The following is a 20,995-nucleotide window of genomic DNA, read 5'->3' as shown; positions in this document are numbered from 1 at the left end:
ACATTTCTCCTCCATACTCTTGTCACATGCTATACTTGATCTTCTCCATCTTCATCTTGTTTATGGTCTTGTCTCTACCTCTAGAGATAATCTCACAGAACAGCACCTGGTGCATAGATGATGTTCAATAAATGTCTTTGAATACATCGAAGAAACATTTCAAAATAAGAGTTAAGTACAAGGATTATATATGTTTATAACTGCATCACTTTGTTGTACACCTGCAACTAACACAACATTTTAAATCAACTCTACTCCGATAAAAATTTAAAGAAAAAGAGTTGAGTACAAGGAACATTGTGGAAATAAGTGTGTAACATCATCAGGGGACTCTTGAGAAACATCAATTATTTGGATTTGGAAATTCTGCTAGATTTGTTTTAAAGATACCTCGGTAGCTATTAATGAAGAAAACAATGTTGATAGCTACCCATTTTCTGTTACTTATTCGGAGCTACTTCTGGTTAAGTGAATAATAACCATGTAGGAAAAATACATATATATATATAATACAGTAATGAAACTGATCCTCTTGGATAACCCATAAACATGGTAGAAAAACCATGCTCTTTATTTTTTTAGATTCATTACTTTAGAATCACACCCTCTAAATTAAAGGGCTCAGCTGAAGATAAGCAGGGACTTGAATTACAGTACAGGTCATGTGGGTTGTTGGGAGCCTGGAAGAAGGAAAAGGGGGTTGGAAGTGTGTTCCCTAAGTATGTGTGTGTCTGTGTTTAGTCAGAGCAGAATTGGAAGGGGATATCAAATGAGAAAATCAGAAGATATGGCAGCTCGAAGTTTTGTTGGGGACACTCATTCCCCCCGTGGTAGGAAACAACTGGGTAATTATTAACATCCTTAGGACTGAGCTGTGTGGTTTGGTCCCAAGGACTGACTTGACCTGTGGTCTTGACTTCATTTCTCATCAGATTCCATCATTGACTGTTGTGTGGCACATGCCTCTTTCCTTGCCTGTGCAGATGTGACTTGTGTCTGGTTGAATCGTTTTCTCTGCTGTGTGATTTATATCTGATGCTCTTGTGAATGAGGTCGAGCTGCAGCATCACAGAGACTTCTGTTTACACAAAGGACTCCTTCATCCCTCAGACCTGTAGAGATGCATTTGCTTGCTTATGCACATGTGCAGTCAGCACAAAGGCCCGTGTGTGGAGAATGAAAAAAGTGAAGGAAAAAATAGGGAATTATGAGGTGTTTTCATCACAGAGGAGAGGCTTTCCTGTGTGTGTGTATGTGTGTGAGTGTGTGCATGTAGCTTGCTGATGTCATTTCCATAAAGGTCATTAAAGACCTCTGTATGCCATACTTTTACTGCACATGGATCTGTGTAATACAGAAACATACCAATGTACATTACGTTGTACTATAATGAGAAAGAGTTAATATCGGGACATAATAATGTAGATATCTCAGCTCCAAAGAGACTGTATTTTTAATGTGAGTCTTTCTTTTGAAGCTGATGTGTATTCCATAAGTGTGTGCTATGCAGGCTCTTGTGAAGCTCTTGTGAAGTATGCATTCCTTACGACCTCTTAGAGGGATGCAGTCACAAAGGGGCCACGGCAATTACAGGACGTGGTAATGGGAGAAGTAGGGTAAGAGCTGGGTCTGTTAGGCCACTTTCCGAAGGGTAATCATGCAGTGTGTCAGTTTGTTAGACACGCCCAAGGTGACCCAGTGCTGTTCAGGGAGTCTAAAATTGAACAGGGACAAAGGGCTATGTTTATGCCTCAGTGGAAGAGAAGGAGTTTACCCAGTTCTGATTCTAAGACTCCACTTTCTAGTACTTGGAAATTCTACTTTCTTGCTTTTTCTCGTCATTTTCATTCCCACAAGAAAATATGTTAAGTAGAAAGGGTAAAATACGTATAAAATTATTTACATTGTCAGGTGATTCTTTGTCATCATAGATAGATAGATACAGATATGGATATATAGATATAGATGTCTGTCTGTTTGTTTATCTATGAAGTCTCTGTGAGGTGTATGTCCACGTGTATGTGTAAAATTCTGAGAAGTAGTTTCTATCACTATAAATGTCTGATTGTTCAGCGGCTTGTATGTCACTTGATCATATATGTCTTTCTAATGAAGTCTGTTAGTCAATAAGGATTTACCAAGGATGGACTGTGTAAACTACAGTGGAAAAAACTCTGTGGAAGAATAAGAAAGGAGTGTTTTTTGCTTTGAAGAACTTCCCCTTCAGATCAAGCATCAGAACCTACACAACCCACAGTAATGCATGAACACCTACTGTTATAGGTTGAATTGTGTCCCTTCAAAAAAGATATGTGGGGCTTCCCTGGTGGTGCAGTGGTTGAGAGACTGCCTGCCGATGCAGGGGACACGGGTTCGTGCCCCGGTCTGAGAAGATCCCACATGCCGCGGAGCGGCTGGGCCCGTGAGCCATGGCTGCTGAGCCTGCATGTACGGAACCTGTGCTCCGCAACGGGAGAGGCCACAACAGGGAGAGACCCGTGTATCACAAAAAAAAAAAAAAAAAAAAAACAAGATATGTGGATGTCCTGACCTTCAGCAGCCCATAACATGACCTTATTTGGAAACAGGCTCGTTGCAGATGTAATTAGTTAAATTAACATGAGGTTACACCGGAGTAGGGTAGGCCTCTAATCCTATATGGTCAGTGTCCTAAGAAGACAGGCATGTGCACATGCAAAGATGCTCAACACCCCTAATTATTAGAGAAATGCAAATCAGAACTACAGTGAGGTATCACCTCACAGCAGTCAGAATGGCCATCATTAAGAAGTCCACAAATAACAAATGCTGGAGAGAGTGTAGAGAAAAGGGAACCCTCCTACACTGTTGGTGGGAATGTAAATTGGTACAGCCACTATGGAGAACAATATGGAGGTTCCTTAAAAAACTAAACATAGAATTACTATATGATCCTGCAATCCCACTCCTGGGCATATATATAGAGAAAACTCTAACTGGAAAAGATACATGCATCTCAGTGTTCATAGCAGCACTTTTTACAGTAGCCAAGACACAGAAACAACCTAAGTCAACACTGACAGATGAATGGATAAAGAAGATGTGGTACATATATACAATGGAATACTACTCAGCCATAAAAAAGAATGAAATAATGCCATTTGCAGCAACATGGATGGACCTAGAGATTATCATACTAAGGAAGTGATGGTTTATGTTTGCCTGACTTCAAAACCTATGAGCCTTTTCCCTACACTAATGATTTCCAAAGGCACTTGGCAAGCACCATGGGTTCTTCAAAGAAACCTAAGGAACCACAGAGGCTATGGAATGGATCCACAAAGATGGGCAGGACTCTGGCTTAAACTGGACCTCACACCTTACGTACACTAGTGAAGTTCTACTTTGTTCTGCTGTATACAACACACGACAGGATGTTGATTAAAGAAAACAAGACCAACCAGAAAAGAAGTAACTATGGATACAGCACCAGGTTATGGCTTTGGCTCTATACAATTTAATACTGTTATCATCAAGCTGATGAAGACATTGCATGCACAGTGGTTGGTACTATGGCAAGGATAGTTTAGATGTTGAAGAGCAAACAAGGTTCAGAGAGATTCTAAAATGCTAAAAACCCAGCTCAGATAAGAAGTTCAAAGTTAACGGAGATATATGTGGAATTTGCATTTAGGTTCAAAAATGAATTGCATCAACATAGACTAGAACAGTAGTTCTCCAAGTGGCCCTTAGACCAGCAGCTTGTGCATCACCTAGGAACATGTTAGAAATGCAAATTCTTGTGCCCCAGCCTCATCCCTATTAAATCAGAAACTCTATAGATGTTTTAATAAGCCCTCCAGATGTGTCTAATGCAGGCTAAAGTTGGAGAACCACTGGTTAGAAAAACCAACCTTCCTTCTCTCTTTGTCTTCGTTCATTTCTTTGTCTTTATTCCATGTCTTTCCCAAGAAAGGACTTGGGGTGGAAAATCTGAATGATTTGTGTAAGAACAAAGGTTTTATTTTACAAAAAGTTTGGAATCAATGATGTGATGTGGCTCCTGCCAAAAATAAATAGTTTGCATTAAAAATAGTGACCAGAACAAGGGAAGCATGAGGCTCCCCCCCTCCCCATTTGGCATATTCTGTGTATTCGCCATATTCTGCTAGACTGTACCTTGAATTTGTTGAGGAACTGATTTTAAGAGGGACATTGAAAAGGGGCTTGACAAGGGTGGAAAGTACCACAAACCTTGTCTTAAAGGAATAAGTTGGGGGAAGCCATCTCCTGTAATGGGGGGCTGACATAGAGAAGAAAGAGAATTTTTCATCTTGTTCCAGAGAGCAAAATACGTACAATGTTCAAAAGCCCCCTCAACTGGTATGGACAGGGCAAGATGTTTCCAGGCTTTTCCTACAGGGCTTTGGTAACTCAGATAAGTCCTTCAGGCTTCTTCTCCTCCTGCTGTAGTATTGAGATAATAAGGGCTAGGATGTCGGCCTCACAGGGTTTTGTGAAGACTGAAAAATGTGAAAATGTTTCACATTTTTGAAAAGCTAAGATCACTGTATGAAAGTGAGGCAATGGTACTATTATTAACGAGTTGATGGAAAGTTTAAGTCCAAGATAAAGAAAAATTTCAACCTACCAGTTGGCCCAAAGTGGGATGATCTTTCTCAACAAGTAGCAAGTTCACTGTCATGAGAGGTCTTCAGATAAAGCCAGAGATGTTAGAGGATGAATTGTTTGGGGTTGGAGAGACGACCCCTAAGTGCCTCTCTGACACGTGTTTCATGACATGGACCTTAGTGCGTGAGGTGAGGCAGATCTAAGAGAATGGTGCTCAGAGCCAGTGGAGTGAACGTTTAATTCAGCATTTCCTCATCACTCCGTGCACACCACTGCAAACATTTTAAACACTGAAATATATTTAAACATTAAGTACATTAAAAACATTTAAAAGGAACAAGATGGGCCCACACTTGTTAACCTGGTGTCAGTTTTTCTCTCCAGCCCTATTGTTAAATTTCTCTTTCCATTAGAAGTCTGGTTGAATGGGCCCCTGGGTCCTTCTGTAGATCTGTTGATGTCTGAATATGGAAAGTAAAGTCGAATCCCCAATGCTTTCTTATAGTTTTTTTGCGATGTCTCATAGGAATGGAAGAGGTGTCTTTCACGAGGTCTGAGCCAAATCCTGAGTTGATTTATAGCATTATTCCTTTAAGACTAAGCTCTCCTCTGGCTATAATTTTGCATCTAGAGTTCTGTTTCTTTTTTCTTTTTTCCTCTCTTGTGGCCCTAAACTATTGGGTAACATTAGCGACTTTTGCCTCTCCCCACTCCCTGATTGGCTGGTTTCCAGTGGCAGAGAGATGAATGGATCCTTTTGTGTAGGGAGTTTTGTAATTCAGGGAAGAACTGAGAGCTTTGCCAAAGGCGATATGTGGGTATTTTACACATATTACAGATAATGTGTATATATCAATAACATAATGAAGGTACCATTCAAGCATGGCTGTGGGTGGTAGCTAAGCAAGAGACAGCTAAATCTCATTTTTAATATATTAGAAGCTCTCTTCTAATTCAATCAGGAACAGTTGTTGTTCTGTTATGTAAAGACAAAAAAGTCAGTTAAAGCAGGGAATTATAAAAACATGAGTTGGGGGGCAAACTTTATATTTTAATTTAAAACATATATATGTGTATATATATATATGTACAACACACACACACACCAACACAATTTAAATGCTGAGTTTTTTATAAAATACCGAGGACTTTTCATTGACTGTGGCTCTGCCTATTGCCAGTCCATGTCTTATTTTTTTGCCTAAACCACATCCATAGTGCATCATCAATACTTTCTTGTTTTTAGTTTCTTTGAAGAAGAGAGAGACGTTTCAGGACAATTGCTAAGCAAACCGAGTGCAGGATCCTTCTAGATTTTTAACATATTATTTCCTTCTTTGATAGTTATCTCTCCCACATCTAAAATTAGAAAAAAAATATATTGTGGTAAAATATACATAACATAAAATTTACCTTAACCATTTTTTAAAGTATACTATTCAGAGGCATCAAGTAACTTTATAATGTTGTACAACCATCACTGCTATCCATTTCCAGAAATTTTTCATTATCCTAAATGGAAACTCTGTGCCCATAAAAAATAACTCCCCATTCCCAAATACCCTCAGCCCCTGGTAGCCTCTAATTCTACTTTATACCTTCATGAATTTGCCTATTCTAGTTATCTCATATAAGTGAAATTGTACAATATTTGTCCTTTTGTGTCTGGCTTATTTTACTTGGCATAAAGTTTTCAAGATTCATCCATGCTGTAATATGTCAGCATTTCATTACTTTTCATGGCTGAATAATATTCTATTGTATGTATATACTCCATTTTGTTTATCCATATATCTGTTGATGGACACTTGGGTTGTTTTCGTCATTCAACTATTGTGATTAATGCTGCTATGAACATTGGTGTACAAGTATCTGTTTGAGTCCCTATTTTCAATTCTTTTAGGTATATACCTAGCAGTAGATTTGCTAGATCATATGGTAATTTCATGTTTACCTTTTCTGAGGACCCACCAAACTGTTTTTCAAAAAAAAAATTTTTCTAAGCAACTTGTCTTTATGAAGACTTTCTAAGGCATTCAGCTTGGTTCTCACAGAAGCAACAGCTCTCTTTACGTTTGGTCCTATATTTCATCAGTTTCTAGACCATCTAATTAACTTGTATAATTACAATATCATGGATTCCCTGGTGGTCCAGTGGTTAAGACTCCACACTTCCAATGTGGGGGGTGCGGGTTCAATCCCTGGTTGGGGAACTAAGATCCCGCATGTTGCGTGGTCAAAAAAATACAATATCAAGTCCAACAATCATAAACAGGTTTAGAAACATATACAATTGATACTTGCTAAGCACGCAACTCAACTGATATGACCAGAAGTCCTTGTAACATACTAGAGAGTAGCTTTCTGGCAATAAGCCCCAGGGTGCTCTGGGCATCAGCCAATACCTATTACAGAACAAATGGAGAATATTGGTTAATCTGTCCAGTCAAATGGAGGCCAGTTAAGAGAGCTTTTACCATTCAATTAAATTACCTTTGTCATGATAAGATATATAAAGGAATTTAGAAATGACTGTGGCTCTAGAAAAAAAAAAAAAAACCAGCTGCACATCCAGGACTGTTAAAATTCAATACACTTGTTGGGAGACTGGAAAAAGGTCCACAGCAAAGGCTAAAATAGAATGGGAAGTTGACTGAGGTGGTCATTTTTGTATCAACTCTTGAATTTAAGAAAGTTCTAATCGATAAGAGCCGTAGGTTAATTTTCTTCCCTTACAGCTTCACCTAGCATGGGTGATAAATGGAAGATAAACAAAGAATAGGGAAAGAAATAATTCTTTCTTTCTTAGAAAGAAAATACATTCAGGTTAAGATTCAAGACTTGAGGATATGGGGAGGGGGAAGGGTAAGCTGTGACAAAGCGAGAGAGTGGCATGGACATATATACACTACCAAATGTAAAATAGATAGCTACTGGGAAGCAGCTGCATAGCACAGGGAGATCAGCTCAGTGGTTTGTGACCACCTAGAAGGGTGGGATAGGGAGGGTGGGAGGGAGGGAGACGCAAGAGGGAAGAGATATGGGAACATATGTATATGTATAACTGATTCACTTTGTTATAAAGCAGAAACTAACACACCATTGTAGAGCAATTATACTCCAATAAAGATGTTCAAAAAAAAAAAAAAAAGACTTTGGGATGTGATTAAAAGGTTTTCTAGCCAGTTCTGAAATGAAATCACCAAGCTGTAGGAGGAGTACTTTTATACAGCATCATCCATCCTTGTTGGTGACCCAAATGATTAAAGGTTTGGGAAATTGCCCCTCTAAATATGGGCTAAAGGAACTGGGTTTATTTAGCTTAGAGAGGGAGACTGAGCATGCTGAGGGGGACTTAATAATAGTCTCCAAGAATATGAGGGATATTCTATGAGTGATGGAAAGCAGCTGTTTCCTGTTTCCACTGAGGGCTGGATAAGAAAGAATAGAGTTAAACTGCAACAAGTGGGTTTAAGAACTACTTGGCCATAAAGTTCAAGACAACAAACCCACAAGACCAAAGTCACTTCTCTATTTCAGAATTATGTAGCTCACTAGCTATCTTTCTTGGGTGGTTTCAACTGGCCTGTTCTTGAACTAGTAAAAAGATATGGAGGACCTTTCCCCTGTGTGAGAGTATGAAGTTGTCCAGTGTCAGAACTTACCAGTGTTCTGTGACTGAGGAAGCACTTATCTTCTAAGGAGATTTAAAAAGAAAAGAAATTCAGAATCTCTTTGCTCCCCTTTCATCTGCTTTTAAAGCCAGATAATCTAGATTTACTTCTTCTGTATGAGATGAAAAATTTCCATAGATTTGCCAGTGTGTGTTTTTTTCTGCCCACTTGGTCAATGTGGTCATGACTTTAAAAATAAAGTTCTGTGTTTTTAGTGAGATTGTGTATACACATACATGTGTATACATACATGTATACAGGCATGTGTGTATATGTGGTGTCTTAAGATATGAGATATATACACATATATCTCATAGATATTGTAGATATTTGCTATATGATATAGATATATATTTATCATATGTAATTAATTCAACAATGAAAGCAATGTTTCATTCTAGACAGTGTGTCTGTGTGTGTTAGGGATATAAAGATGAATAAGATATACACCATGCTAATTAGGAACAAAGCAAATAAATACACAAAGCATTATGAAATAATGCATCATTATAGAAAGTCAGGTAGGGGAAGAAATTTAAAGACAGAAAAGTGAGTTTGGGGAATGTTACTAGTCTTTAGTCAACGAGGCAGATGGAAATGCCTGAAACTTCTTCTCAACTATTGTTTCACCATTGTTATCCTGTGTTAGGTGAATTTTACTGTTTATTCTGAATTGGATAAAGGAGTGTCTTATTTGCCCAACTAGGAGTGTTTTCAAGGCAAGGTTTCATTTCCAGAGGATTGACTGCTGTCAGGTTATATCTGGAAAATTATAGGTTTTTATCAGCATTAACTGCATATGTGTTCCACATGGGATATTTTCAACTTGTACCAACATTTACTCTAAGCTTATTAGAAATGTTTGCCTCTGTCATTGAGTGTTCCCTGGCATCTGGGAAGGGGTGGGGTGGACCATAATCCAGCCTGACTCCCACAACTCTTTTGGTCTTCAAAAATCCAGCATTGAAGGAGGAAAAATGACCTGGGGTTGCTTTAAATCACTCATTCACTGTGAAGCTTTGGGCAAGTTACTTAACCTCTCTGAGTCTCACTTTCCTTCATCTACCTGACAAGAATGTTTTCAGGACTAAATTAAATGCAATAGTATGTTCCAAGCTCAGAGCTCATATGCCCAGCCCTTAAGTCATTGACTCACAAAGGGCATCTCTTGCCTATGGTAACATCATGATTGCCCCAAGATTCTCTTCCCTCGTGGGCTTTGCTGGACCTTAGGGGCAGGTTTGTAGGGTAGGGTTGGTTTAAAATTCATGAGGGTACCCGAAGTCCAATTGTATGATTTTTCCCCCTTTTCTATACTTACTCAATCCAGAAAAAAAAAAAGTCCACTATAATGCCAGATGTTCCAGGAAGCGTTTGTTGTCAAACTACTTGAAACAAATTATGTGCACACATGGAAGGAAAGTGCATTGTAAAATCAGCAGGGAGATTATGCTTTTTTTTTTACAAGGTTTAAAGGAGAATAAATCAGTCTTCTAGATATGCAGGCAGTCATTTAATAGACATTGATTAAATCGAGTGCTGTGCTTTGAAATGATATCAAATTGAAGACATGATCCTTGCCCTGGGAGGGTTTATGAACTTGTTGGAGAGACCAAACATGTATATATGAAATGACCACAGAACGGTTAGACTCAATCTCAGGAAAGGAAGTATAAAACAACAGGGCTTGAGCCCGTAAGTACTGAGGAAAGGCAGGATACAGGTTTGGGTAGGGATTTAATATAGTTCTTGGAGACTTAGGGTCGTGGTTTGATGGGTTCATAAAAGAGTATCATTTAAAGACAGACAGAATTAAAGAAAAAAACCCAACCTAAAATGTTCACTTCCTATAGAAACCTAAGAACATACTGCAGTTACTCTTAACTTTTTTGAAATAAATGCATCCTTCTAAATTCTCAGCGTTCAGGCTGATTTCCTTTCAAACTCTCCCTCCACACTGTGCCAGACGGCTCCTGCCCAAATTTATTCTTTGTCTGCGGGATATGGAATATTTTTATAAATCATAACAAGTCACAGGGAGGGTAAAAATCCCAGCTCAAGACCTACCTCAAAAGCTGAGGCGTGCCACATATTTTAATGGCGGTGGATCTAGGAACCAAGGTTAGGACATTTCTCTCTCTATTAGAAGAAGATTTATAATTCAGAGCCTTCTGAGGGTGAGCCTGGATCCTCTGACCTGGACCCATCCTCCAGCCCCTCCCCACATCCCAGCTCCCCAAATGAAATAAGCAGGGAAGCAGGGCAACAAAACCATTAACTTAATAGCATAGAATTTATGGCTGAAATCATGCAAAGTATGTCAGTAGAGGAAAATAATTACTGTCACTTTCTTTGAGACACTTGACTTTATGGTTCCTGTCACCTTTATCATAACACACAGCTGATTTAGTAGCTCTGTTTTTCATGGCACATGGCCTGGTGTTATGTTTTTCTGCATGTGGACATGCTAGTGAGATGACAATACATGGATAGACTGGAGTGGGACTAAATTTAGATAATGAACTGGAATACTGTTAATGGTTTGTGTTTAGTCATGCTGTCAGTATGCCAGCTGAGCTTTTTTCACTTGCCCTTTCCTCCTCTAGATTCTCAAATCCAAAGATTTAACATCTCCAACCCAGCGCTACATCGACAGCAAAGTCGTGAAAACCAGAGCAGAAGGTGAATGGCTCTCCTTCGACGTCACTGATGCTGTTCACGAATGGCTCCACCATAAAGGTGACCACCGCCCTCTGTTCTCCTCCTTCGATGTTCAGTGATCCTAAGTTATTGCAAGTTGATTGCAGATTGAGGGGTATTAGATGCACAGAAAAATGACCTCCTTAACTTAATGTTTTCCAGACAGGAATCTGGGATTTAAAATAAGTTTACACTGTCCCTGCTGCACCTTTGTACCATCGAATAATTACATCATCCCCAACAAAAGTGAAGAACTAGAAGCACGATTTGCAGGTAACTGAAACTGGGACGTATGAGGTGGGGGAGGGAAGGGCCTCTGTTGATAACCTTCTGGGGGGATGAGGTCAGTTTGCATGTGAAAATGAGATGGCTGGGTGAGGCCTGGAGAGTTTCATTTGTTTGGGCAAAGATATGGTTGGGGAAATATATATGAAGGCAGAAAGGATTGGAAGAAAGGGATTCCTTCCCAGTTTATGCTGCTCAATGCCCCGTGATGACTTGGCAGTACTAACTGACAGACTTACCAACCTTCCAGACTCTTAAATAGCCTGTTCAGCCCTTTATTCTTCACTTGAGCAAACCAACATTCCATCTATGCTAATATTACAGAAGAAGAAGATCACATGCATTCAAGGACATCCATTGATTATCCCCCCCAAAACCCAACGTTGTCGGGAAGCCACCACTGTATCTCACAGAGAACGTCCTCTCCCACCACAGCCTCTGTAACTAACCTGGCCTGTACCAGAACACACCCCCTTTTCTAGCTGGTGCCCAATATTCCAAGTGGCTTCCTTATCAGACTTTCATAATAGTTTATAAACACATAACAAGGTTTTAGTTGCCCCCCCTAGTCTTGCTCACCTTTTAGTGAATTAGCCAAAAGTCAAAGAGGATGAGGAGATGCCAAGGGTTCAAGTCATGTCTTATGTTAGATAACAAGTCGTTGGAGGACAAGAGGTGAGAGGGGAGTCTGGACCAATTGTGGGCGCAGCACTGGCTCCACACCACCAGGTTAGGGAGCTGATGGCCCTTTCCTAACTCACCCCACCTGGGACCTCCATCCATTGGCAGAAGGCTCCAGTGGGCCTTGCTCATGGAAAAATACTCCCAGCGGTCTAGAGATCTATTTCAGTCTCTAACCTAGTCATGATTCTCTAGAGTATGGAGATTAAATGCTTAAGCTGGCAGTCTCCTGAGTGTGCTTTGGGGAGCTTGAGTTTCTCCATCTCAGATGGAATCAGGAAGGTGTTGAGAATGTCATAAAATCAATGAAAAAAACCCTTTCTTCACAGCTTCCCAAAATAGCATTAGGTAAGGGTGGGTGACTTCTGTTTCACTTGAACCTCATTCACTGCAATTTGGTGTAAGTCTCAGTTTAGGTTCATCAGGGAAGTCTATTGACTTGAGCAGTCCTAGGAAGAGAGGGGACCAGCAGGTGACACGTCCTATGGCCGTGTCATCAGTCGTTGAGGGGTTGAGCAGAGCCTACACTGAGGACTGACTAAAATAAACAGTCGAGACTGCCCTTGGACTAGTGGTCAAATACTTCTTCTGTAGTGACTTTCATAACCAACAGGCCCTGCCTTGGACACTGAAATGCCTTCTGACATGAGTCCCATTTAGCCGTGTTCCTTGTCACCTGCACTAGTCCTATCCATTGCCATGGGGAGTGAGCCAGCTGCTGCTGCTGTGTGGTCATCACTGCTATTTGTGACAATAGACAAAGAAAAAAAAAAGATATGGCTGATTCTATTTGATGAAGGTGAAGCTAAATGTTTATTACCCGAATGCATTTTTTCAAGGTATTGATGGCACCTCCACATATACGAGTGGTGATCAGAAAACAATAAAGTCCACTAGGAAAAAAAACAGTGGGAAGACCCCACATCTCCTGCTAATGTTGTTACCCTCCTACAGACTTGAGTCACAACAGTCCAACCGGCGGAAGAAGCGTGCTTTGGATGCAGCCTATTGCTTTAGGTAAAGGAAATAAAAAGAAAACAAAAAGTAACTGTGTTTGTTTAACTTTTGTACTGCTTTTGCCCCCTTTTTCTTTTCTTTTCTTTTTTTTTTTCCTAAAAATGGACTTGAACTGCAACTCATTGCATAAAACCAGGACTAGAAAAGTAGAGCCATCGTATTTCGTAACATCATCCTTTCCGGGGGTTTAAACAGTTATTTCTATGCTGTATTCATCAGTTCTTTAACAATGAATCTACTGTGAAGGGAGAAAACTAGCCCCCTGAACTTTTTTCCCAAATCCCTCCGAAGTACTTTGAGGCTGAAGAAGAAAAGGAGCTGTCTGTTCCCCAGAGCAAAGTTAGGTTGATTTGAGGTGCAGGATGGCGGGTCCCTAACTGGGGAGACTCACCACCTGTAGAAGCCTTCACTCTCCCTGCAAGGTACCCATGGTCAAACCTTCTTCATAGTAACAGTGATGAGAGAGACAGAAGAAGGATGCTATTTGTCGTGTCTTTTACTAGAGAATATGAGAAAGGAGGGTAACATAAATTTATCTCCCATTTCCACATGAATTCATGGAGGGAAAGTGTGAATGTTCTTCTGTATTTTTTTCTTTTTCGTTTTTCTTTTGGCCGTGCCACAGGTGCAGCTTGCGGGGGCCTTAGTGGCTTGTGGGGATCTTAATTTCCTGACCAGGGATTGAACTCATGCCCCCTGCATTGGGAGTCCTAACCACTGGACCACCAGGGAGTTCCCCTTTTCTGTGGTTTCTTAGCAAGTGTGGTAGGAGCTGTGGGGTGGTGAGGGGTCCTCACTGATAAAGTGCTCAAAGTGTCTGAGTTCACAAGAAAAAGGGTGTTTTTTGGTTGCCAGAACCAGTGGTTGCTCTAAGTAAGACTCTGTGTTTCTTGATCTCTGGTTCATTCCTAGATCCAGGAACAGGAAATGAATTAAAGGATTTCTTCTCAAAGGAAAATACCTTAGATTGTTCTCTGTAAATACCTATTGTACTTCATCCATTTTGCATTTGAAAAGGCAATAGAGGATGGATGGCAAAACTGTGCACTGTAGGTTGGAAGGGGCTTGGTCTCCGTCTGCCACGTCTCTGCTTATATCTCATCATTTAAGGGAAGGGTTTGATTTTTGAGGTCACAGATAAGCGGGTCGGGGCATAGAACTCGCAAGGGAGTCCAGCGAATCACCATCACACCTCATCATGACAGTCTCTTGAGATTGCAGTTCAACCATTAAAACCTGGCCCGTGGTATTTGCTCATACATATTTGTTGAATAAATGAACGAGTCATTTTCCTGGTTTGGGATGAGGGGCAGGGGGATTGGGGTGAAATCAGCTTCGAAATCTCCGTTGCTCTTTCTTTTATCAGAAATGTGCAGGATAATTGTTGCCTACGCCCACTTTACATTGATTTCAAGAGGGATCTTGGGTGGAAATGGATACATGAGCCTAAAGGGTACAATGCCAACTTCTGTGCTGGAGCGTGCCCGTATCTGTGGAGCTCAGACACTCAGCACAGTAGGGTAAGTACGGGCCTCACTTGTCTCTTCTATTCTCGGGCTGCTAATATGTACCTGCTGATAATATTTCCACATGAATTCTAAATAGCCTGGTGCCCTTTTGTCATCACACGTAAATGGGTGCTGGAGACACCGGTTTGAATGATGAGAAAAAAATGTAATCTGTAGGTGAACTCAGAAAGTAACACTGATGAGTTTGGACAGTATGTCTGGCCTTCCCAATTAGATTACAAGCAACTTGAGGACAGTTTAATTTTGTCTTTGTTTTATATTCTTAACAGCTGTAAACATAAATAGGTAGGATCAATATATCACTTAGTGTCATGTGCTGTTAAGATGTGCAGGGACCCAGGTCTCCAGCTAAAAAAAGGATCCGTTATCACCTTCATCAGGGACTGTCATATTTGAAAGAACATTGAGGACTTCAGTAGATGCTTTGGCAGAGGGATTCACTAGTGTATGACAGTTATAAAATCATTTAACTTCTCTGAACCTCAGTTTTCTTATCAGTAAAAAGGAATGTCTGTATTAAAAATTATTTTTGAAATAATAATGTCCAACTCGAGAGTGGATGTGAAGAACATAAAGATGATATATGTAACAGTGATTTGAAAATCAGTATCTCCCAGTCGTTTTGAATATAACCCAAAGTAAATGAGAATCTGAATATTTTATTAAGTTACTTCAATGAGGAATGAAGGCTAATTCAGAAGGCAGGTCCTGGATTGGATGCCATGGGTTCCCAGCCCAGATTAGCAAAGACTTTTTCTATGTAATAATGATATTTGTCCAAATGCGTCTTCCTGGTGCCTAGTCATGGAGGATTTTTAGAGATGGAAAGGACTTCATAAGTTATCTTGTCCCATCCTGTAGTGCTATATATAAAATAAATAAACAACAAGGACCTACTGTATAGCACAGAGAACTATACTCAATATTTTGTAACAATGTATAAGGGAAAAGAATCTGAAAAATAATATATATATATATATATACACACACACACACACACACACACACACACACACATAACTGAATCACTTTGCTGTATACCTGAAACTAACACAACATTGTAAATCAACTATACTTCAATAAAAATATAGAATAAAATGAAGTAATAATAAAATAAAATACAAAAAAATAATAGGCTCTCTTATTCAAACCTTTCATTTTTTTAAAGAAATTTAAGTCTAGATCAAGTAGATGACTTGCCCAGGAGCAAACAGTTGGTGACAAACCAGAGCTTGGAACGCAGGCCTCCTTGTTTTATAACCAGGCCTTCATTCACTTCGTCTTTAATTCCTGAAATGTGGCTACACGTTGGGGTTATGCCTCTGTAAATCTCCTTATTAAAGAAACATTAGAAAAATTGCCTTCACTGCAGGATAGGAAAATGAATCTCCTGCCAAAAAGGTCACATAATGCGTTCAGCTGAACTCAAGAGTTTGGAGGATATCAATGATTTTAGATAATCTGTATTATAAAATTCCTCTTGAATTCAGCTGAAAAAATCTTGTGTTGGTGGAGCATGAAGTCTATTTATTGATAAACGCTTACATATGCTAAACTTTCAATTGACAAATACGGCTCCCTTTCCTTCAGCTGTTTTCCTGACACCCCTGGAGATTTTGGCTCTCTGGGCTGACCACGTGCTTGGCCACGTGAGGGAAGCTTGCTCATGCCTGTCCCTTTGGTCTGAGCTCTCTGGCCAGGCTGCTTCAGCTGGGCTGTGGCAACAGTAGCTGTAATGTGGGCAAGACCCAGTTGCCAAGTAGAAACATAATTCTCCTCCCTGATACACAGAGGGAGTGTGTGAAGGCTGAGACCATGCTTGTTTTTCAAGGAGAGAGGAAGAATCACTGTCATGATCACAAATATGTGGTTTGGACAGTTACCCAAAAAGCCAGAGGTAGCTTAATAAAGTAGTCAGTGTTGCTGTGCTGAACAGATCTTCTGTCTTAGGCTGAAAACATTGCAGTGAATCTCGAGGAAAAGGTCATTCACTGTTTGATTAACACATTAATGGCATCCTTGGAAATGTCTCTTTATCATCACTGGGGAAGCTCCATACTTCCGTTGGTAGAAGTCACATACCCCTTTGATATAGGATGGGGTTAAAGGTATAGCACTAACCATAGAACTTTCTTTTCATTCTAAGACTGACTATTCACTCCTCCAACTTAGCCACTACCATTTACCACATGGAAAGCTAAATGGAGGATTGATTATTATTATTATTTTAAGAAAAATGTAACAAAGTGAATAATTAAAAATATAGATTTCTTCTAAGGTCGTTCTTAGCATGATTGTATTTACGAAGCAATGAAAAATGAAAAGGCTTTGATCTTTCTTTTATTTTAAATGAAAATTTAGGTGACATTAAATTGGCCTGAGAAGACACTTAGCCTAGGAAGATTTCACACTGCAGACAGGTGTCTTTTGCTCTACCTAAGGGTAGATTAAATCTCTGATGAGAGTTTTAATAAAAAATGTTATTCTCCTGTTTATCCATGTATTCATTTCTTCACCTAGCATGTGACTCTTGTTTTGATTTTGTCCAGAGAAGACTCACTAGGGCTATAAGGTTAAAAAAAGATGTGTGTAGAGTCCCTGACTTCAAGCGAACTCTTCATCTAGGTGGGGATTGAAACTACTCATGAAACAACTTCAGTTACAAAGAAGTGTAGACACAAGGCGAAATACCAAGTTTGGTATTTGGACCAAGTTTTCTGAGGGCCTGGGAAGTATGGGCAGCAAAGTAGTGATCAAAGTAAAGACTCCTTGGAAAAACTGGAAAATCTGTTGAATGAGCAATTTTGTCTAATCTGAGTTTTACAGAAGTATTTGTTTACAATGTATGAGAAAAGGATTCTGTAGGAAAATGGTGAATTCAGGGATTCTTCAGGATGCCTACCCATTTGACTATAATTGGAAAATAAGTAAAGGGAAGTGTAAGCCCCAAATAATCTAAATTGCCTATGCAGTGCTGTGACTGATAAGATAACCATGTGTGATGGTTCTATTAAAAAATAATGGCCTGTTTTTTTTTGGTCTATTCGTATGTTTTCTTTCTTCTCCTGTGTCCTTTCAGGTTCTCAGCTTATATAATACCATAAATCCAGAAGCATCTGCTTCCCCTTGCTGCGTGTCCCAGGATTTAGAACCGCTCACCATTCTCTACTACATCGGCAAAACACCCAAGATTGAACAGCTTTCTAATATGATCGTAAAGTCTTGCAAATGCAGCTAAGATTCTTGGAAAAGTGACAAGACGATAATCAAAGAGTGATGATGATAATGTTGATGATGATGATGATGATGATGATAGTGACAAAGGCAATGTTTGTAACAAGACAACACGAGAGAGCCTTGCTTCATCAGTGTTTAAAAAAAATTTGAAAAAGCGGTACTAGTTCCAACACTTCGGAAGTTTGTGTTCTGTTTGTTAAAACTGGCATCTGAAACAAACAAACAAAAAAAGTTGAAGGCTTTATTCTATATTTTACCTACTCTGTAAGTGAGAGAGACAAGAAGCAAAACCTTTTTTTCTTGAGAAAAAAAAAATAAACACTGGAAGAATTTGTTAGTGTTAATTATGTGAAAGAAAAAAAAAACAGGAAAATCCCGTTAAGTGGAGTTGCTGTACATACGTTTTTATCCCACGCCTCACTTGATTTTTCTGTATTGCTATGCAATAAGCATCCTTCCCATTCTTACTTAGAGTTAACAGTGAGTTATTTATTGTGTGTTACTATATAATGAACATTTCATTGCCCTTGGAAAATAAAACAGGTGTATAAAGTGGAGACCAAATACTTTGCCAGAAACTCATGGATGGCTTAAGGAACTTGAACTCAAACGAGCCAGCAAAAAAAAAAGAGGTCATATTAACGGGATGAAAAATGCAAGTGACATATTATATGACCGAGCAAGTCTGCATGAAGACAAGACCCTGAAAACACATGCTCTCTACCAACTGCCGGAGGAAGCTTCTTGTAAGGTTCAAAACTGAAAAGCCTGTTAATAAAGGAAACTTTCGGTCAGAATAAGTCTGTAAGATTTTTTTTTCCTTTTTAATTGTAAATTGTTCTTTGTCAGTTTAGTCAACCAGTGAAATGTTGAAATGTTTTGATATGTACTGGTCAAACTTCAGACCTTAAAGTATTGCTGTATAGCTATGCTCTAGATTTTTCCTTCATTTCGGTGTATGTAACCATACCTATATTACTACAATAGATGGGTATAGAAGCCAGTATAATTGGAAACACATCTGCAGATCTCTTTTGCAAACAATGAAATCAAAACATTAATTACTTTATTGTGTAATGTATAAATTTTTACCATATTTTTAATGTTCTGTAATAATGTCAACTCTGATTTAGATTGGACTTAAATTTGGGCGCTTTTTAATGATTGTTCAGAATTGTGTGTTTCCCTTAGCTGGCCAGTACTTTTGAGTAAAGCCCCTGTATTTTGACTTGCACTACAAATACATGTTTGATAGTATTTGTTCCACCTGTGCTTTTGCATTGTCCATTATTATGACGTAAGCTACCTGAGTCCACTTGTCCTTTTTTTTTTCTTTTATAAAAAGATGTAGTTTTCCCTCATTTTCTACGCATCATTACTAATCAGTTCAGACATTAACAATCTTCTATTTTAGGGAAATTGGGGATTATAGATACATAGATAATTGAGGTGAAATGTTCTAGTTTTAGCAAGGGCTTAAGGATCTGACTGGAACTCAGAATCTTGGTGACTGGGTTAAGAAAGTTTTCTCTAACTTGGTTTAATCAGTATTCTCACAGAATTCTACTGTTATAAAAGAGCAGACAGTTCATAGGAAACAACTTTTTCTTTAATCGAGTTTTTAGTGTTCAGGGAGAAATGGAAAGATTTGCATTTTAGTTGATTTTATTTTTTTAAAGGAAGAAAAAAAGCCCAGGTCAGCATAAGTCATGTAGTTTATTTCACTGAAGTTAAGGTTTTTATAGATGTTCTTTGAAGGTTGAAAAGGCACTAGGCAAATTCTCCCATGATCAAAAAATCCTTTCTTTCCTCTGAATGAGAGTTATCAAATCAGAGGTTAGAATTTACCTTGCTGAAATACATGATTTGCCACATTTTTGCAGAGGAGGTAAACTTATGTCAGGGGTTGTAGGATATGTCAGTTTGTCAGTTGTCTCTTATTTAGCTTTAGGATAACAATTAATAGTAAGTCAATGGAATATTTGCAGTTTTACCTAAAGAGCAGCACAATGAGGTGTGAATCCAGCGTGAAGTTGTTTGTTTGATATAGTGTACTTCTTTTTTGGAATTTCCTGACCATTATTAAAATGACAAATTGGATTTGTTTGAAAACTGGAAAAGCAAGAGATAGGATGCCACAATACCAAACAACCCTTGGGTTGGATGTAACCCAATCCCAGATTGGAGTGTGTTGATTTTTTTTTCTCTTCCACTTTTCTATCTATTCTATGTAAATCACTTTTATTTCTGCAGGTATTTTCCTCTCGATAGAATGACATTTTGTTTTGTATTATTTTGTCTTTCCTCATGAATGCACTGATAATATTTTAAATGCTCTATTTTAAGATCTCTTGAATCTTTTTTTTTTTTTTTTTAGTTTTGGGGTTTTATAAGGCCTTTATTTCCCATAAGTAAATATTGCTATGAGAGGGGAGGGAGTGGGGAAAATGTTAGTATGTGGGTGGGTTTGGCCTGCAGTTTTTCTGTGATAAACAGCAATACGATTTTATGGTTGGCATGATTTTTTTAAAAAAAATGGAACATAAGAATAGCTGTTTTGTATTTTGATGACTGATTACGCTGTATTTTAACACAATGTATGTCTGTTTTTGTGGTGCTCTAGTGGTAAATAAATTATTTCAATTATATGTCGATGTGTTTTTCCTGTCCTGGTATCATCCTGGAGACCAGAGAACACTTCTGATTCAGGGAGCATGATCTCAAGCTAGAAAAGTCATACCAGCTTTAAGATCTTGCTTTTTTTTTTTCCTCAGAGAGGTTCAGTCCAGAGATGTCATGCTTTAGAGTTCAAGAGCCAGGATGTATCTATCAAGGCCTGAAGAAAGCCCTGTGCAGTCTTTTTATTCCCTTGTTTATTGCTATTTGGTAATTGTTGGAGATTTAGTTTCCATCCAGCTTGACTGTCTACCAGAAAAAAAAATGCAGAGAGTTGTTTGGACCATGCTTTGGCTTTCTAATCCTATGTTCTGCCAACCCCAGGGCCAAAAGAACGGTCTAGACAGTATCCCCTGTAGCCCCATAACTTGGATAGTTGCTGAGCCAGCCAGATATAACAAGAGCCACGTGCTCTTTGGGGTCGGTCTTTGAGAGCAGCTACTCCTCTATTTCTCCCCTACCGCTGCACCAAAAAACCCCTATTCCCGCAAACTTCCTTGGCTGTTCCCTGCAAGACCAGAATATGCAAGTGAGTTGCCAGTCTCTCAATAAATCAAAGTAATAAAAAAAAGCCGTTGTGGCTCC

General features: G+C 39.0%; 1 protein-coding gene across 3 annotated transcripts in view; it reads left to right on the top strand.

The window, feature by feature from the left end:
• Positions 1-20,379, top strand: part of TGFB2 (transforming growth factor beta 2) — an 82,882-nt gene extending 62,503 nt beyond the window's left edge. For 2 of the 3 annotated variants that reach the window (XM_060091429.1, XM_060091427.1), the window contains 5 exons: positions 10,892-11,024; positions 11,148-11,258; positions 12,791-12,968; positions 14,335-14,488; positions 17,577-20,379. In XM_060091429.1, the coding sequence (XP_059947412.1) occupies positions 10,892-11,024; positions 11,148-11,258; positions 12,791-12,968; positions 14,335-14,488; positions 17,577-17,735 (735 nt within the window). In that variant the 3' untranslated portion in view covers positions 17,736-20,379. The remainder of the gene's footprint in view (positions 1-10,891; positions 11,025-11,147; positions 11,259-12,790; positions 12,969-14,334; positions 14,489-17,576) is intronic. The other variant, XM_060091428.1, reaches the window with a different exon arrangement.
• Positions 20,380-20,995: the final 616 nt, after the last annotated feature.

This window comes from Mesoplodon densirostris, chromosome 2 (genome assembly GCF_025265405.1).
Source record: "Mesoplodon densirostris isolate mMesDen1 chromosome 2, mMesDen1 primary haplotype, whole genome shotgun sequence".
Classification (NCBI taxonomy): Eukaryota; Metazoa; Chordata; class Mammalia; order Artiodactyla; family Ziphiidae; genus Mesoplodon; species Mesoplodon densirostris.
The sequence above is the reverse complement of the archived record's forward strand: the minus strand, read 5'-3'. Positions and strand labels throughout refer to the sequence as shown.